Source organism: Oncorhynchus clarkii, chromosome 18, assembly GCF_045791955.1.
Source record: "Oncorhynchus clarkii lewisi isolate Uvic-CL-2024 chromosome 18, UVic_Ocla_1.0, whole genome shotgun sequence".
Lineage (NCBI taxonomy): Eukaryota > Metazoa > Chordata > Actinopteri > Salmoniformes > Salmonidae > Oncorhynchus > Oncorhynchus clarkii.
Genome location: NC_092164.1, coordinates 57,436,421 through 57,455,561, shown reverse-complemented (window position 1 = coordinate 57,455,561; position 19,141 = coordinate 57,436,421). Strand labels below are relative to the sequence as shown.

At 43.2% G+C, this 19,141-nt stretch overlaps 1 protein-coding gene across 7 annotated transcripts in view; it reads left to right on the top strand.

The window, feature by feature from the left end:
• Positions 1-19,141, top strand: part of LOC139373765 (nuclear pore complex protein Nup153-like) — a 29,787-nt gene that overhangs the window by 3,973 nt on the left and 6,673 nt on the right. Inside the window, exons 2-17 of one of the 7 annotated variants that reach the window (XR_011627604.1) lie at positions 4,896-5,109; positions 9,836-10,123; positions 10,356-10,483; positions 10,716-10,844; positions 11,776-11,892; positions 12,382-12,426; positions 12,503-12,556; positions 13,973-14,101; positions 15,553-15,738; positions 15,974-16,078; positions 16,290-16,394; positions 16,509-16,593; positions 16,689-16,790; positions 17,015-17,584; positions 17,804-17,995; positions 18,174-19,035. Coding sequence is in view for 6 of the 7 variants with exons in the window: in XM_071114732.1 (XP_070970833.1) it covers positions 4,896-5,109; positions 9,836-10,123; positions 10,356-10,516; positions 10,716-10,844; positions 11,776-11,892; positions 12,382-12,426; positions 12,503-12,556; positions 13,973-14,101; positions 15,553-15,738; positions 15,974-16,078; positions 16,290-16,394; positions 16,509-16,593; positions 16,689-16,790; positions 17,015-17,584; positions 17,804-17,995; positions 18,174-19,013 (3,322 nt within the window). In the remaining variant the exon portion in view is untranslated. Of the gene's footprint in view, positions 1-4,895; positions 5,110-9,835; positions 10,124-10,355; positions 10,517-10,715; positions 10,845-11,775; positions 11,893-12,381; positions 12,427-12,502; positions 12,557-13,972; positions 14,102-15,552; positions 15,739-15,973; positions 16,079-16,289; positions 16,395-16,508; positions 16,594-16,688; positions 16,791-17,014; positions 17,585-17,803; positions 17,996-18,173; positions 19,036-19,141 lie in introns of all 7 variants that reach the window. The other 6 variants (XM_071114737.1, XM_071114734.1, XM_071114736.1 and 3 more) reach the window with 6 other exon arrangements.

The window sequence follows — 19,141 nt, the reverse complement described above, 5'->3', positions numbered from 1 at the left end:
CGCCTTTCCTTCCAGTTCTCTGCTGCCAGTGACTGGAAAGAATTGCAAAAATCGCTGAAGTTGGAGACTTGTATCCCCCTCACCAACTTTAAACATCTGCTATCTGAGCAGCTAACCGATTGCTGCAGCAGTACATAGTCCATCGGTAAATAGCCCACTCAATTTACCTACCTCATCCCCATACTGTTTTTATTTCTTTACTTTTCTGCTCTTTTGCACACCAGTATCTCTACCTGCACATCATCAACTGCTCATTTATCACTCCAGTGTTAATCTGCTAAATTGTAATTATTCTCCTACCTCCTCATGCCTTTTGCACACAATGTATATAGACTTTTTCTTTTTTTCTACTGTGTTATTGACTTGTTTATTGTTTACTCCATGTGTAACTCTGTTTTTGTCTGTTCACACTGCTATGCTTTATCTTGGCCAGGTCGCAGTTGTAAATGAGAACTTGTTCTCAACTTGCCTACCTGGTTAAATAAAGGTGAAATAAATAGGTTAAATAAAGGTGAAATAAATCAAATAAAATACTCAGTGACACCCAGAGAACATTAGCGTCGTAGCTCTTATTGAAGATCTCTGAAAAAACTGTGAATTGAGCCACATTTATTGTCAACCTATGTGTATTGAACACTATTCCCGAGGAAAAACAATACTGCGTGGATGTTTTGGAGTCTGATAACTGAGGAGGACATGGGGGAAAATATCTTGGCTATCGAGTAGACAGATACCCCATTTCATTGATCCCCAATCCTTAGGTAAAGCTGTACAGTGCAATATGAATGTCAATACACTCAATAAGCTGACTGGTGAGGGGATTTCACACAGTTGCAGTCCCACGATAAGAGCTACAACGCTAGTATTTGCGTAAACTCTTCACAGTTGTGTTCTGTGTAGATCGAGTAGACTGATACCCCATTAGAAACTAGTCATTTGTTTTCAGGCTGGTTGTATTGGAGCTAGCTAGGTACCCCAGAAGTTGTGGTCGAACAAAAAATGCTTTATTACCAATGCGGTATTGTAAACGCATCGTTCATGGTCGGTGTTTGCTTGTTTGCAGACTTTTGTACAGCTTTGACGGTGCTGCTGATAGTAGGGGTGGTGCTGGGTTTGCACGTGCAAATTCATAACACACAACATTCTATAATAGAGCTGTGTTATTTGACGTGTATCTTTTTTGAAACACTAATTAATTACATTATCTTGGCATTAATTAATTTTGCCTTTGAGTTGCCTTGCTGAAATGTTCTTACTCTTTCAAATGACTGCTCGACTTGTTTACTGCTCGATCCACACAGCAAACATTCTGGGTTAGGATAGGAATGCTGTGTGCCACGTGTAGTGCAACATTTTGCGTGGCGTCATTATGTCATGTACCGATGTTATATAGGTATGCATGTCAGCTTTGACATCAGGCTGATACCGATGTTGATTTTTTTAGCAAATATCGTCCCCATTCCAATATGTTCACCGATATATTGTGCATCCCTGGTAGATTGGTCATTGGAAAGTGAAAGCAGAGTCTGCCAGCAGTAATAATAAAGAGCATGTGTAGGCCATAGCAAACTAGTGGAATATTTGACTTGGAGTTCACTTTAGACCAGTGAACTCAAACTTCCAGTTGGGGTTTTGTTTGTGCTTGTTTGGGCCTACATGTCAGCTGATTATTCCATTTGTTTCATTGGACCTCACAAGTATAAATTCTCTCCTATCAACTGGGAAATGATTGAGAGGGAAGCAGTAGACCTACTCACTTTTAAATGTAAATGTTTGGAATGGTGTCATCAGCAGCTTTTTTCAGGTTACTGGAGGGAAAAACACGAGCGAAATCACAAATAATTTGGGTTGAGGGGGGGGGGGGGGATTTCCAGTAAACCCACTCTCAATTTGTCTGCCATATTGAACTGTGGTGGACCAACCATGTAGCTTCTCTTAACTTTACAGATAGATTGGACTTCCCTTGACTGTGCATGACCTCCCTTGTAGATTACCCCCCACACACACACACACCTTTGGTACTGATATAGGAAGGCCTAGTAATCTTGTTTAAACGTGTGTGGTCTCTAGTCAGGAAGTGAGTCATGGAGCTAACCACCCCTAGCTCCAGGGCATATTGTGGTGTTGTAGGCTCTTCCAGTCATATAGGAACTCATAAACCTTGCATTTATGTGTTTGTCTGGCACTGCGAGCTAGTGTTATAACAGAGGGTTTGAAATCAGGCAGCTTTAGTAGTGGTCCTTAATTATGAGTTATGGTTGTGCTGGCACATGTAACAGGACAGATGTAAGTTCAACTGCTGTTCTGTATTACTGTGCAGTGGTTTGAAATGCACACACAACTTGGCCTTTTCTTGTATTTGAAAAGCCTACAGTCAGTCAGATGCATTGTCCAGTTTGTTGTATAGGCTAGCAGCTCTGGTTCACTTGAACTTCATCTGTCAATTATACACCGCCAGACCGTATTCACCCTCATCTCACTGTTTCAACCGCACACAGAAGTGCTTCCTGGGAGAACAATAAGAGCAGCATTCTGGCACGGTCCTGTGGTCTCATGGCCACATTCACAGGAGAAATGCAGCGTCCTTAACTCCGTAGAATCACAAGAGCTGCGTTCAAAGGTCTGCGAGCTCGAACTGGCCCTCTGAGAGGCTGGGCCTGGTACATTAATTAGTTAGACTTATCTAGAGTGATTGTTTACACTGGTCAGTTTTTGGTAAAACACTGGATTTAGTGTGGACGGGTTGAATAGCAGATGCGCTGTGCAACTGGTGCTTTTTACAGATAAGCAGAAGTGGAGTGGAGGATATGGTCGTTATCAGGAGTAGAAAGCTACCAAGGGAGTAGACTAGCCAATGTACATGTGAAGTGGTGCTAGCAACATCATTTTTACATCCCTTGTCCTCTGTTTTGCTCTATACTGCTGCAACAAAAATGTACCCAGACTTGAGGTTTCTGCAGAACCATTCTAAAAGGACATTTTAGTGTCGTTAATGGAGCTGGGTAGCACTTAGGGACTATCTTGTATTGTGATATTGGTTTAAAGACCGGAAGCATGTCCATCATAGGCTTAGATCTACTGTAGAAGATGGGTGTACTGTTATTGCATTATTAACTCCAGTACCAGGGCCGTGCTGCACCAGACTCCTGTCTGGCCCACTGTTCATTAGTCAAGTTTCCATTGACCCGGGTTTATTTGACAAACGCAATGTCGCAATTATTATTATTTTTTTTTTTACATTTGCGACATGTGTAATAGAAACGACAGCTACAGGAGAGCTGTTTTGAAGATCAACATTTTTATCTGTTCGATGGGGTGGGTTTTTCTTTTGTCAAACTTACTTGCGACAAATGATTGTCGAATAATTAAGAAGGTATACATACGGGGCAAAATGTTATCAAAGCTCCAGTCTTTAAGCAAGGAGTAGGCATTTAGAATTAATCTTTCAAGAATGCCTGACTTGCTTCGCCTTGCTTTTCTGGTTGGCTGAATGCAAGTTTCACCATCCAATTATTTCAGCTCTACGGTAAGTTTCACCATGGGCTGTGGCGATACATTGGCAGATGATAATTATTAGAATATTTCAAGTATTAGTAAATTCTTGCGTTTGGTAGCCATGATGTGCTTTGTAAGGCTCACATAAACAGCATCATCCCAGATACCCTAGACCCACTTCAATTCGCATATGATGCACAGATGATGCATTCTCTATTACACTGCTCTTTCCCACCAGGACAAAATAACAGCTATGTGTGAATGCTGTTCATTGACTATAGCTCAGCGTTCAACACCATAGTTTCAGGGGGCAGTGCGTACTGCGTAGTACATCACTAGTGCCAATCTTCCTGCATCCAGGACCTCTATACTAGGGGGTGTCTGAGGAAGGCCCAAAATATTGTCAGACTCCAGTCACCTAAGTCATATTGTTCTCTCCTTCCGCAAGTCAAGCAGTACTGGAGCGCCAAGTCTAGGTCCAAAAGGCTCCTTAACAGCTCCTAACCCCAAGCCATAAGACTGCTGAACAATTAATCCAATGGCCAACCTGACTGTTTACATTGTCCCCCCCCCCCCCCCAGTGTTTTTTTTTTACCCTGCTGCTTACTGTTTTATCTATGCATAGTCACTTTACTCCTACCTACATGTACAAATTACTTTGACTAACATGTACCCCCGCACATTGACTCAGTACCGGTACCCCCTGTATATAGCATTTTTTTTTCCAATAAATATATTTTTTAACTATTTCTTGAACTGCATTGTTGGATAAGGGCTTGTGAGTAAGCATTTCACTGTCAGGCCTGTTGTATTTGGCTCATGTGACAAATAAAATTCAATTTTATTCTATCCATGCTGGCTTTTGCAGGCTACCTAAGACATGAGACCGATAGGTGGGAGGGCATACAGGCTGTCGCCAATTTATTAATGTCGATTTGCCTAAATGGTTCATGGAAACACTTCAACCACTTCATTTTTATTAGACACTAGGTTTTAGCAACAAACTAAAAATATTATTTGTTGTGACATCATTATACAAAGCTTTTTCTATCGAAAGAAGACAATTTAAATGGAAACACACCGTAGCAGATAATTATTGCATTTATTTTCAATGCAAACTTAGTAAATGTTGTCATAATCACTGGACAAGGTAATGGAAACATGGCTACTAAGAGCTTTTAAGTAGGGCTTTGCTTGAGAGGAATGACTTTGACGTGCACCCACTGCTCTCTCTCGATCAATACCAAGTAACACATACCCCTCAACACATAACAGTAGATGTTCATCATTGTTTTTTTTTTCTCATTACATATCAACCTATTGTCCTAAAAGTCTTCCTCCTTCCCATTTTTCTCTCCCTCCCCCACTATCTCTACCCTTCTTTCCTCTCTGTTCACCAGCAGCGGTCGGGCCTGATTAGTCGAGTGACAGACACAGTCAAGAGCATCGTTCCTTCCTGGATGCAGAAATACTTCACAAACGGGGAGGCTACAGAAGGGGGAGGGGCCATGTTGGGGGAGGAGCCGAACAGTCAGGCCCCTCCTAATGGCAGTGAGGAGGTAGACCCCCTTCCTGATGGACGGGACTCTGCGGAGCCCGCTACCAGTAATACAGGTGAGCTGATATGGCATATTATACAGTATATCAAATATATTCATGCTATATGGCAAAGATCTGGCCCATTGGTGTCGTAATATATTTTCATATTTGATCCTTTGTTTTTGGATTGTGTAGCCTAATTCCAGTAGTTGTATTTATTATGGATCCCCATTAGCTGCTGCCCGCTCTTCCTGGGGACGGCAAAATATAAGGCAGTTATACAATTATAACAACATTACAATACTTTCATTACAGAATTCACAACACACTAACTTTGTGCCATCAGGCCCATACTTCACTACAGGTCAAACGTTTTAGGACACCTCATTCAAGGGTTTTTATTTTTTATTATTTTCTGTATTGTAGAGTAATAGTGAAGAGATCAAAACTATGAAATCACACATGGAATCATGTAGTAACCAAAAAAGTATTTTTATATTTGAGATTCTTCAAATATCCACCCTTTGCCTTAATGACAGCTTTGCACTCTTGGCATTCTCTCAACCAGCTTCACCTGGAATGCATTTCAGTTAACAGGTGTGCCTTATTAAAAGTTAATTTGTGGAATTTCATTCCCTCTTAATGTGTTTGAGCCAAGATGGCCCTATTTGATAAAATAACAAGTCCATATTATGGCAAGTACAGCTCAAATAAGCAAAGAGAAACAACAGTCCATTACTTTAAGACATGGTCAGTCAATATGGAGAATTTTGACATTTCTTCAAATGCAGTTGCAAAAACCATCAAGCGCTATGATGAAACTGGCTATCACAGGAATTGAAGACCCAAAGTTACCTCTGCTACAGAGGATAAGCTCATTAGAGTAACCAGCTTTAGAAATTGCAGCCCAAATAAATGCTTCACAGAGTTCAAGTAACAGACACATCTCAACATCAACCGTTCAGAGGAGACTGCGTGAATCAGGCCTTCATGGCCTAATAGCTGCAAACCACTACTAAAGGACACCAGTAAGAAGAGACTTGCTTGGGCCAAGAAGCACAAGCAATGTACTTTAGACCAGTGGACCGATTAATCGGAATGGCCGATTTTAATTAGGGCCGATTTCCAAGTTTTCACAATAATCGGAAATCTGTGTTTTTAAGAACACATTATTATTTTCAATGAAGGCCTAGGAACGGTGGGTTAACTGCCTTGTTCAGGGGCAGAACGACAGATTTTTACTTTGTCACCTCAGAGATTCAATCTTGCAACCTTATGGTTAACTTGTCCAAAGCTCTAACCACCTGCCTCACGAGGAGCCTGCCTGTTACGCGAATGCAGTAAGAAGCCAAGGTAAGTTGCTAGCTAGCATTAAACTTATCTTGTAAAAAAAAAAATCAATCAATCAATCTTAATCACTAGTTAACTACACATGGTTGATGATATTACTAGTTTATCTAGTGTGTCCTGCGTTGTATATAATCGATTCAACGCAGGGGGATGATTTAACAAAAGCACATTTGCGAAAAAAGCATTATCGTTGCACGACTGTACCTAACCATAAACACCAATGCCTTTCTTAAAATCAATACACAGAAGTATATATTTGTAAACGTGCATATTTAGCTAAAAGAAATCCAGGTTAGTCACTTCTCTTGCGTTCATTGCATGCAGAGTCTGGGTATATGCAACAGTTTGGGCAGCCTGGCTTGTTGCGAACTAATTTGCCAGAATTTTACGTAATTATGACATAACATTGAAGGTTGTACAATGTAACAGCAGTATTTAGACTTAAAGATGCCACCCGTTAGATAAAATACCGAAAGGTTCCCTATTTCACTGAAATAATAAATGTTTTGTTTTCGAAATTATCGTTTCCGGATTCGACCATATTAATGACCTACGGCTCGTATTTCTGTGTGTTATTGTGTTATAACTAAGTCTATGATTTGATAGAGCTGTCTGACTGAGCGGTGGTAGGCAGCAACAGGCTCGTAAACATTCATTCAAACAGCACTTTCGTGTGTTTTGCCAGCAGCTCTTCGTTGTGCGTCAAGCATTGCGCTGTTTATGACTTCAAGCCTATCAACTCCCGAGATTAGGCTGGTGTAACCGATGTGAAATGGCTAGCTAGTCAGCGGGGTGCGCACTAATAGCGTGGAGCGATGGGTAACGGTGCTTCGAGGGTGGCTGTTGTCGATGTGTTCCTGGTTCGAGCCCAGGTAGAGGATGAGGAGAGGGACGGAAGCTATTCTGTTACACTGGCAATACTAAAGTGCCTATAAGAACATCCAATAGTCAAAGGTATATGAAATACAAATGGTATAGAGAGAAATAGTCCTATAATAAACTACAACCTAAAACTTCTTACCTTGGCATATTGAAGTCTCATGTTAAAAGGAACCACCAACTTTCATATGTTCTCATGTTCTGAGCAAGGAACTTAAACGTTAGCTTTTTTACATGGCACATATTGCACTTTTACTTTCTTCTCCAACACTTTGTTTTTGCATTATTTAAACCAAATTGATGTTTCATTATTTATTTGAGGCTAAATTGATTTTATTGATGTATTATATTAAGTTAAAATAAGTGTTCATTCAGTATTATTGTAATTGTCATTATTACAAATACATTTAAAAAATCGTCCAATTAATCGGTATCAGCTTTTTTGGTCCTCCAATAATCGGTCGACCTCTAGTCTGGAGTCCAAATTTGAGATTTTGGTTCCTGCCGCTATGTCTTTGTGAGACAGTGTGGGTGAACGGATGATCTCCACGTGTATTTCCCACAGTGAAGCATGGGTGGTGTGGGGGTGCTTTGCTGGTGACACTGTCAATGATTTATTTAGAATTCAATGCACACTTAACCAGCATGGCTACCACAGCATTCTGCAGCGATACGCCATCCCATCTGGTTTACGCTTAGTGGGACTGCCATTGTTTTTCAACAGGACAATGGCTGTGTAAGCGCTATTTTACCAAGAAGGAGAGCGATGGAGTGCTGCATCAGATGACCTAGCCTTCACAATCCACCGACTTCAACCAAATTGAGATGGTTTGGGATGAGTCGGACCGCAGAGTGAAGGTTAAGCAGCCAACAAGTGCTCAGCATATGTGGGATTTGTCAAGTGTGCAAAGCTGTCAAGGCAAAAGGTGGCTATTTGAAGAATCTCAAATATAAAACACTTTTTTTGCTTACTACATGATTCCATATATGTGTTTTCATAGTTTGTCTTCACTATTATTCTACAATGTAGAAAATAGTAAAATAAATCATCCTTGAATGAGTAGGTGTTCTAAAAGTTTTGACCAGTAGTGTTTCTAACACACAATATCCATGTGTACGTGTGTCTAGCGCGTATGTTTGTGTTGCTTCACAGTCGCTGCTGTTACATAGATGTATTTTTATCTATTTAAAAATATATATATCTGATTCTACTGCTTGCATCAGTTACCTGACGTGGAGTTCCATGTAGTCATGGCTCTATGTAGTACTGTGTGCCTCCCATGGTTTGTACTGGACTTGGGGGCTGTGAAGAGACCTCGGGTGGCATGTCTTGGGGGGGTATGCATGGGTGTCCGAGTTGTGCACCAGTACTTCAGACCGCTCGGGGCTTTCAACATGTCAATACCTTTCACAAATACAAGTAGTGATAAAGTCAATCTCTCCTCTACTTTGAGCCAGGAGAGATTTACGTTCATGTTGTTGTTTGCTCTCTGTGTACATCCAAGGGCCAGCCATGCTGCCCTGTTCTGAGCCAATTGCAATTTTCATAAGTCCCTCTTCGTGGCACCTGACCACAGGACTGATCAGTAGTCCAGGTGCAACAAAACTATAGTCTGTAGGACCTGCCTTGTTGATAGTGCTGTTAAGGTAGAGCAGCGCTTTTATTATGGACAGACTTCTCCCCTTCTTAGCTACTGTTGTAAACTGTCATGGTCAAAATACATTTTTACAATCCAGGGTTACTCCAAGCAGTTTCGTCACCTCAACTTGCTCAACTTCCACATTATTTATTACAAGATTCTGAGGTTTATGGTTTAGTGAATGATTTGTCCCAAATACCATACTTTAAGTGTTTGAAATATTTAAGACCAACTTATTCCTTGCCACCCAATCTGAATAGAACTGCAGCTCTTAAGTGTTACAGTCATTTCAGTTGCTGTAGTAGCTGACATGTATAGTGTTGAATCATCTGCATACATAGAGACACTGGCATGTCGTTAATAAAGACCGAAAAAAAATAAGGGGCCTAGACAGCTGCCCTGGGGACTTCCTGATTCTACCTGGATTGTGTTGGAGAGGCTTCCATTAAAGCACATCTGTGTTCTGTTAGACAGCTCTTTATCCACAATATAGGAGGTGTAAAGCCGTAACACCATTTTTGTGCAGCAGACTATGATCGTTAATGTCAAAAGCTGTACTGGAGTCCAACAAAACATCCCCCACAATCTTTTTATCATAAATCTCTCTCATCTAGTCATCAGTCATTTATGTAAGTACTGTGCTTGTTGAATGTCTGTCAATTTGTTTACTGTAAAATAGCATTGTATTTGGTCAAACCACAATTTTTTTCAGGAAACTAAGGGTTGGTAACAGGCTGATTGGTTGGCTATTTGAGCCAGTTAGGGGGGCTCAACTATCCTTAGGTAGTGGAATGACTTTTGCTTCCCTTCAGGCCTGAAGGCGCACACTTTCTAGTAGGCTTAAATTGAAGGGGCCCCTTCATTGCAATTTTGAAGCTCAAAATATGGATCAACCCATCTTAACCCTAGTAATTTCTCTTCCACCCCTCCAGAGCCTTCGACAAGCAGGGTATCCCTGAACTTCCAGGATATTCTGTCGAGGCCCCCCCTCAATCGCTCCCACCTCCATTTCCCCTCCCTGGACTCCACCCCGGCCCTGGGGAGCCCAAGCTCCCTTTTCTCCCAGCCCTCCACCTCCTCCGCCCCCTTCGCTGGGGGCCCCTTCGCTGGGGCGTCGACGAGCTTCTCCCTAGTCAAGGAGCTCAAGGACAATAGCTCCCAGCACGAGGATGACAATATCTCCACCACCAGTGGCTTCTCATCACGCGCATCAGAAAAAGGTAGTGTGGATTGTGTGTGGTAAGAGTACGTTTTCACCATGAACAATCCTGTTGAGTTCTAGAGTCAGAACAATATATTTTAATGGTTGAAAGTGGCTTTGGGAAATAATTCCCAAATTTTGAAAATAACATTTTAGCATCCATAGCCAGTACTACTGAAATTCAGTCCTTTGTTACATATTTGCATGACACAAGTTTGAGTAATCACACAATGTCTCTTCTCTGTACCCAGATGTACCAAACTTTAAGACCACGTCGCTACCCCAGCTCTGTTCTCCGGAGATGGACCGGCCCCAGCAGTCCCAGTCCAGTCTCAAGAAACCTGCATTCAACCTGTCTGTCTTTGGGACTTCCTCCACTGTGAGTGTCAGTCAGTCAAGTCAGTCCTCCACTGTGAGTGCCAGTCAAGAGTCCGCAAACTCTAACGTTACTTGCTTAGCTATCGATGTTAAGGTGATTTACTTTGACCAGCTGCAATAATGACCGATTCGTTACAGGAAAACCTGCATACATACATGTGGCTTGGAAACGGTTGCTTTTTCACCGTTATGATTGTTTGACATGCAGCCTCCATGTTTTTCTTCTCCACTAGTCCACGTTGAACAGTTCAGTGCTGAACTCCAGTCAGTTGGGGGATTCCCCCTTCTACCCAGGGAAGACTACCTACGGGGGAGCAGCTGCTGTTAGAACAGCCCGCTCACGCACAGCCACACCTTACCAGGTAATGCTCCCCACTCCACTACAACGCACAAGTGTTTTCCCTATTGATTTTCTCCTAGGCAAGAAATATCACCCCTCCCCCCAAAAGCAATATTCTGGCCTGCCAGCACCAACATTTTAATTTCAAACGGATAGGAGATATGTTAGTCAGGGGAAATAGAGCTGTGATGCCCTGTGCTGAATAATAATAGATATTATGTTAGTCAGGGGAAATAGAGCTGTGATGATCTGAATAATAACAGATAGGAAATAGTATGTTAGTCAGGGGAAATGGAGCTGCAGGGGACATGTTAGAGTTGAGAAATCTGCTGTTTTATATTGAAAGTGAAGTGTTATTTTGTTGCCTCAATTGCGTGATCGGGCTGTGCAACTATAGATTTCCTTCACAGAAAGCACATTAATGCAACACATTCGGCAGAAAATAGCTCCACAGAAGTGCATCACTATTTGGCTAGCAGCCACACAAGTAAAATAGCTTTTTTGCAAAAATGATGCATGGCCATCATATTTCTGTTTATCATAGAAATAATGTTTTTCTTGGACTTAATCTTGCATTTTACCACAGAACCAGGCTGGCTACACTGAGCACTGTCTGCTGACAGAAGGCACATTTGTGAATTCTCATCTGAGTGGAGAGGTGCAACTGAAGCACACAATTAGTCTGATGCTTTGCAGAAATTACAATAAGAAGCATTTTAGATCTGTGTTTTTAAAACACAGCAATATATTTCTTATGCGTGATCTTTTTGGTACAGGGTATTAACCTGCAGGCACGACTTGACCAAAGCTCTGCCTTTCCACCACTGCTGTTTCATTAACCTGGCATTCATTCAAACCATGTTTGCGTTAAACACTTTGTGGCAAATGGGTTTGTAGGAAGTGCTTCTCTATGTAAATAGAATGTGATTGATTGATGTGTATTTCCCCTCTAGGCTCCATTGCGGAGACAGATCAAGGCCAAGCCTGCTGGGGCTCCGCCCTGTGGGGTGACCAGCGCTACTGCCCGACGCATCTTACAGTCCCTGGAGCGCATGTCCAGCCCCCTCGCTGTGTGTACCAATAAAGTTGTTTACATTGAATTAAATATGGAACCCTCAGATTCGCATGAACAGGGGCCATTTCATTTTGGCACAATGGCTACAGAACCATCTGATAGAAATGTGTTGTATAGATCCTCTGTGTATGTAGTATTAGTGTCAGCTGTTAGGCATACATTTCTATGGAAGCCATTTGTAGTGGTGAATCCTCACAAGGAAATAATGTTTACGTGTCAAGCAGTGGAGGCTGCTGAGGTGAGAACGGCTCATAATAATGGCTGGAACGGCGCAAATAGAATGGCATCAAACAAATGGAAACCATATGTTTGATGTATTCCACTCATTCCTCTCCATCCACTACCATGAGTCCGTCCTCCCCAATTAAGGTGCCACCAACCTCCTGTGGTGTCCACTTGGCTACTAAGCTATGGTAAATATTTCTGTCTCTGTAGGAAGTTATTTATGGTAACAAATGCATCATTTGTGTGTTTGTCGTAACAGGATGCCAAGAGAATCCCCTCTACGGTGTCCTCTCCCTTGTCAAAAGTAAGTGTTGTGAATTAATTTTTCTTTTTTTATTCTCAATTGTTGTCACACAGTTCACATTTCTTATGTCCTGCAGTTCCCTGATGACAGCACTCTGGACCTTTCACATTTCCAGGCCCCCAAAAAACGGGTAAGTGTTTGAGACACCGACCCTTTATCATGGACATTTTGCTTATGTCAATCATTACAGTAAATAACCAACTAGAGAAATGTGACAACGACGACAAATCCCTTCCGAATCGTCTGCAGTAATGGACATTCTGAAGTAATAATTATATAACCAACGTTCTGTAGTAATACTAGTCCTGTGTGACTAGGGCTAAAGTAGTTTTATGGGTAGTAAAAATAAACTTGCCATTCTATTTTTATTGTGATAATTCAGTAATTTTATTGTGACATAGATTTTGGTTTGTATCGCACAGCTAGTGTTCATCTTCGAAACCCCAATACATTATCTCTTGACACTGACAGCTGACCTTAGGGCATTTCAAACCTGGGTTAGTGTTCTCCAGCTGTTAGTCCGCAATGTTACAAACCCCCAACAGCTAACATGCACAGCAGCAGCTGAAAGGTCTTGAGCCAAATACTATTGGTTGGTTTGAAAAGTGCTGTCACTAGCTCCTCCTACCCTTCTTCCAGTATTGCCGTCTGCTAGCGTGGCGTGTCTGCAGTAGTTAACAGGTGTGTCAGCCTGGGTCAGATGATCACCTCTGCTCTGCCGTGTTTATGTCCTGTATGTGATCTGGCGTGTGTTAAAGTAAGCGGGCATTTGATTGAGTGAGTGTTGAGTGTGCGCTGCTATCTAGTGGGGTCCATTTTTAGTTATGTTAAGGCTGGATGGTCGTCAGTAACTGTTAAATGGTCCCAGCTGTGGCAGCTGGTCACTAGAACATAAGAACGGCCCTTAGCCGTGGTCTATTCGCCATATACCACACCCCTCTCGGCCCTTATGCTTAAATATAAACATTTACATACCCTGTCAGTAGCTGTCAGTGTCAGTCTTCCAATACGCTCATTCACATGGACGGGCTCTACAAAGCCAGCCCTATTTGCCATAGCTCGGGTCCTTATTCCATCATACCCGGAAGCTACAGAGACTGAGAGGAACAGAAATAAACAGTGCTGATTCAAAAAACTAAGTACAATAAACGTCACTTAAAAGAAATATCAAGGCCTGTCTTCGTATTCTTTATACCAAACTGTTACTGAAGGGAGGTAAGAATATGTGTAATGTATGACCTGAGATCGCTAGGTTCAGTCAATCAAATGTATTTATAAAGCCCTTGTTACATCACCGAAGTGCTATACAGAAACCCTTCCTAAAACCCCAAACCGCAAGCAATGCGTATGTAGAAACGGGTTAACTTGTGTGTTGACCCACATTGCTAGAATAGGTGAAAACGGAGCATGGAGAGGGGTGTGTGGGTGTGTTGGCTTACCAAATGCTGCCCACTGCCAGTGATGGACTTTTTTAAAATGTTTGTATTCGTGTGTGCCTGGGACACATTGTTTTGAGTATTTATGACTTTTCTGTGTTCCCCTCCAGCTGGACTCTCCCCTCCCCCCAGTCCAGAAGTTGGTTATCCCGGCTGCAGCGTTGGTGTCTGGGAGCCGCTCAATGTCCTTCAGGCCCTCTCTGACCCCCGGGGTCCTGACCCAGACCCCCGTAGGCACGGTGAGGACCCCCACTTCCAGATTAGTCACCTAATGGCTTCTAGGCATCCATACAACTACAGCCAACTAACTATCGATGTGTTGAGTTTTTCCCCCAACTCAGACTGTCCATGGCTGTTTCTACATGTTGAATTGGGACCAATTATGATGTCCAGCAACTAAGGCTGGGCGATTATATCAAGTTAATTCATTTGAATATGTTTGTCATGTTCCAAATGCCTGTATCGCATTCATTTTTCGTTTGGTTTTATAATTGTTTTATGTATTTTTGTTCTTGTCTCCTTTGTGCTGTGTGCACTACACCTTCCCACTCGCACAGACACTAAGCCCCTGCCCTTCATCACAACGACCACGATAACTTCTTCCTCTGACACCGAGCAGTTTTAAACTCGCTATTTGAGGTTTGGTTCAAAAGAATAGGTCATATGGAGACAAACACTTAAACGTTATTTTACTGTAATGGACGAGATGTCTGTAAATGTCTCAACTCCTGAAATATAGAACAGAGCAGACCCTACTAAAACGAGAGCATCAATGACCATGTGGGAAATGAATGCTCTGTTTGTCATGCGTGCTATTGCGGTACCACATACCTCTAGCAGCATCTTAGCCACAGGCTTATTCGCTAGCTGTCTAGTCTGCAATGGGCATGAAAAGACGCATTTTATGTAAGGAATTGGCCACGCGTTCTCATTCTTAGAAATCTTCTTATCCAGGCAGGCCGCTGGATTTCAACATCTAAAACCAAGTGAACAGGCTGTTGTTCAAACAGTTGGTGACGGACAGGAGGGTGTGTTCATAATTCAACTGTCCGGTTTTGTTTTTTAGCAATCAAGTTAGATCCAAGTTGGCTAGACTTTAAATACGTGGGCTTGATTGTTTGAGACCTGTGTTAATGTTCAAAAATGCCTGCTACCAGAAGTGTCGTCATTAGTGGTGGTGCGTTGTTCAAAAATTACATTTTCATAGACATACTTGAAAGCCAGATCAGTGATTATTGCAACAAAAAAAAGCACGTTAAACTATTTTGATCAAATAAATAATTAAGTTATACCTGTGGAAGGCTTATTTGGTCTAGGTATGATTTTACAAGCCCTGAATTAATTTGATTATTCCTGGCTGATTTGAATTGCGTTGTATTGACCTTTGATTGTGAAACACAGCTTATTTAGAGATGAAGAAAAACAATATTGTGCATCGCACATTAGTTTGAAAAAATCTAGATTTGATTTGTAGGCTGTATAGCCCAGCCCTACCAACTGAGACCGGCTGATTCTTTTAAAACGCATCCATAGACTGTTGGTTTGGCTGTAGTTGGATAGATGTGTAGAAGCCTTAACAAGCTGAAGTTGTTTTATTCCAGATAGTTGCTTTCCAAATTACAGCCAGTCCATAGAACCAGACGTATTTATGCTTCATGTTTAACCCTACCCTTTACTCCTTCCTTTCCAGCCCACAAGACAATCCCCTCTGATTCCTGAAGCAGTGGCATATCCTTGTCAAAGCACAAGCAGCAGCAGCCTGCCCACCTACCCTCTGTCCAGCACTCCTGCAACCAGCAGCACAAGGTCAGGAGGAGGGAAGATGAAGAGGGAGAAGACCAGCACAAGACCCTCGTCCAAACGACCTGAAGACAAGGTGGGTACACATCTCTTATCTATATGACCCCTTCTATTCTGTCTGGCGAGAAGTTTGTGATCCAAGCAATAAATGATTGGTTGGTTCTGAAATGTTTCTGAGTGGGTGGTTGGGTTGAAACCATTGTCTAATTGTGCAAGGCAATTATTGCCATATGCTGCTATGTGTAGAATAGATATTCTGGTTAATGTATAGTACTGGTAATGGTTTTCTACACTCTGACCCCTCTCTTCAGATTGCTGAGCTACCGGCCAACACCTCAATCAGTCTGCTCAGCTTCCCCAACCCCAAGCCTGTTGTCACTACCACACCTGTCCTGGTGGAGCCCGTCACTAACGAGGTCCGTCCAGCTCCATTTGACTGTGTCCCATAGGGTCCCTTAAAAGTGCACTACTTTTGGCCCAATAGGGCCCTGCTTTAAAGTAGTGCACTATTTAGGGTGCCATTTGGTACACGCCCATTGACTTTTGATATCTGAAGTTGGCTTTATTTCAATGTATCCAAATGTGTTGTGTCCATCCTAATGACCATGAAGTCTGTCTTTCTTTCAGGTGCCACCGACTACAGCACCCTCCACCCCTCCCTCCACACCTTTCACTTTCTCCTCCCCTATTGTCATGACAACTGCTGCTAGCCCACCATCCTTTTCCCCGTCTGTAAGTCCCGCAGCTTGAGTATACCTGCTATGATGACAGTTTGACCCCCGTAGAATATTGTTTCTGTTCTGACATTCAACAATGGTGAGATGCTGACCATCTTCTGTCTCTTAGTCTGGATTTACCTTCAGTGCACCTGTAGTGAAAACGGGTCTGTCACTATCCAACGGGAAGATGGTCACCCCAGTAGTGGCAGCAGGTAAGAGTGGGATGAGAACAAGATACAAGCCTTGATGTAAAGGGAAACCAATTTCATACCTAATGGTTGTCTTCTGTTTCCATTGGTATCTCTAGTGAAGCATGCTGCCAGTGAGAGCATGGAGGAGTTTGAAGGGCCGTTTAAACCAGCCAAGATGTTGAAACAGGGCAGTGTGCTGGAGCTCCTCAAAGGACCTGGTGAGAAGGACGGCAACATGAATACAGAACCTTGACGCTTTACCTGATCTCTCTCTTATACGACTTACAAGTCATCTGTCATCATTTGTCATTACTTATGTAATTTGTCGTGACAGTGTTGTGGCTCTTTTTAATGGTGCGTTTAAATGAGTGTATTTTCAAATAGCGTCTTTATATTCCTTTCTGGTTTTAGGGTGGTTTTTAACCCCATCTCTTTCCCATAGGGTTTGCCGTTCCTGTTACTCAGACCTCTCCTGTCCCCAAAGCCCCCCAGGAGACCCCAGCCCTGTCCACTGCCCCCTCCCTTGGGGACTTGTTCAAAGCGCCAACAGGCTCCTGGGACTGTGACGTCTGCATGGTTAGGAACAAACCCACTGCCACAAAGTGTGTGGCCTGTATGACCCCACATCCAAACTCTACTTTAGCGAAGACTGACAGTGAACACTTCACAACGTTGTCCGGGCTGGAGGGTTCCACCACTACTACCGCTGCTGGTTTTGGAGCCCTGTTCACAAAGTCTGCGGGAAGCTGGGACTGTGACACTTGTCTGGTTCAGAACAAGCCTCAAGCAGTCAAATGTGTAGCCTGTGAGACAGCCAAGCCTGGGACTGGAGTTAAAGCCACACTGACTCTGCATGCCTTCTCGGAGGCTAAGACTCTGCCCGCTGCTGCCCCCTTCTTGGGCTTCGGGGACAAGTTTAAGAAGCCGGAGGGAGCGTGGGAGTGTGACATGTGCATGGTGCAGAACAAGGCGCAGGACATCAAGTGTGTTTCCTGTATGAGCACTAAGCCAGGTAATGGAGAAGAGGGAACAACCTGGTTGTTTTTTTAGTTTTTGGCTTAGTAATGTTTTTTTCTCATGAAGTTGCCTTTGAGAGTTTGTCTCAATACTGCTATCTTGGCCCACTGTTAATTTTGCATCAGAAGATCTTCAAGAAAGTATTTTAAAGAAATCTGGTGCAAATTGATGTTTACATTTTTGCTTATCGCTCATATCTTCATCTACCTAACAGGAGTGACAGCAGCGACTCCGTCTCTAACTCCCGCCCCTGTCAGCATCACTCCTCTACTAGGCTTTGGGGCCCAGTTCAAGAAGCCAGATGGAGCGTGGGAGTGTGACGTGTGCTGTGTTCAGAACAAGGGAGTAGACCAGGCGTGTGTGGCCTGTCAGACCCCCAAGCCTGGGGCTTTAGTAGAGCCTAAAGGTACGTACAGCTGTCAACTGCCATCTTTGTGTGTTATAGAGGCTTCGTTAGAGGGCTTTGTCATTGTAGCAAGATATTTGATATTAGTGAGGAGAGATGTGAATCCTGAACTAGAGTCTAAGGAAATTTATACAGAATACTGAAGTAGTTAATTAATGTGATCCTCCGTCTCTTTCAGCATTCGGTTCCTCGTCATTTGGTATCCAGTCCTTGTCTGACACCTGCTCAGGAGGATTCAAGTTTGGCATGGGGGTGTCATCGGACTCGGCCTCTGGTTCTGGGGGCTTCAAATTCGGCGGCACCCTCTCTGACTCCTCTTCAGGGGGCTTCAAATTCGGTGCAGCTGCCTCATCAGACACCACCTCAACAGACACCAGCAGCTCTGCAGGCTTCAAATTCGGCAGCTCCACAGAGGGCTTCAAATTTGGAGCATCTACTGCTTCCACCCCTGCAGCGGACGAGGGGAGGAAGGCTGAAGCCCTGAGTATGGGTGCCGGGTTCAAATTTGGCATCAGCGGTGGGATCTCGTTCGGCACTACAGCAGCTGCTAGCACGGAGAGCAAACCCTCGGACGAAGGGTTCTCCTTTGGACTATCAAAACCGACAACCACCACCTCTACTTTAAGCCTTCCTGTCTCTACAGAGAACGACAGTGGAGCTTCTACAGAAACCACCACAACAGCATCAGCTCCTATTTTTGGGAAGCTGGCTGAGTCTCCTACCCTGGCCACATCACTAGGGGGCAGCATATTTGAGGAATCTCTAGAGAAAGACAAGGACCCTTTCACCTTTGGGAAGCCTGAGAAGGAGGCCTCTATGGGGTCTGGGTTCCTGTTCAGTGCTGCTAGTAAAGGGGCGGAGGCATCGGCTCCCTCTGGAGGCTTTTCCTTCTTTATGGTAGATCCATCTGCAGACCAGCCCAAAGCACCTACCTTCACATTTGGGAAGCTGGCAGACAGCGAGACCCCAGCAGCAAAAGCCCCTAAGCCCTCATTCAGCTTTGGGCAAAGCGCTACAGGTGGGAGGGATACGCTGCAATAGTTAGTTCATGTTATTATTAACTCATTTTGTATTTGTCAATTCTTTAAATGGATGTTCTACTATAAAATTGATACTTTTTTTGTGTGAATGTACACACTGTGCACC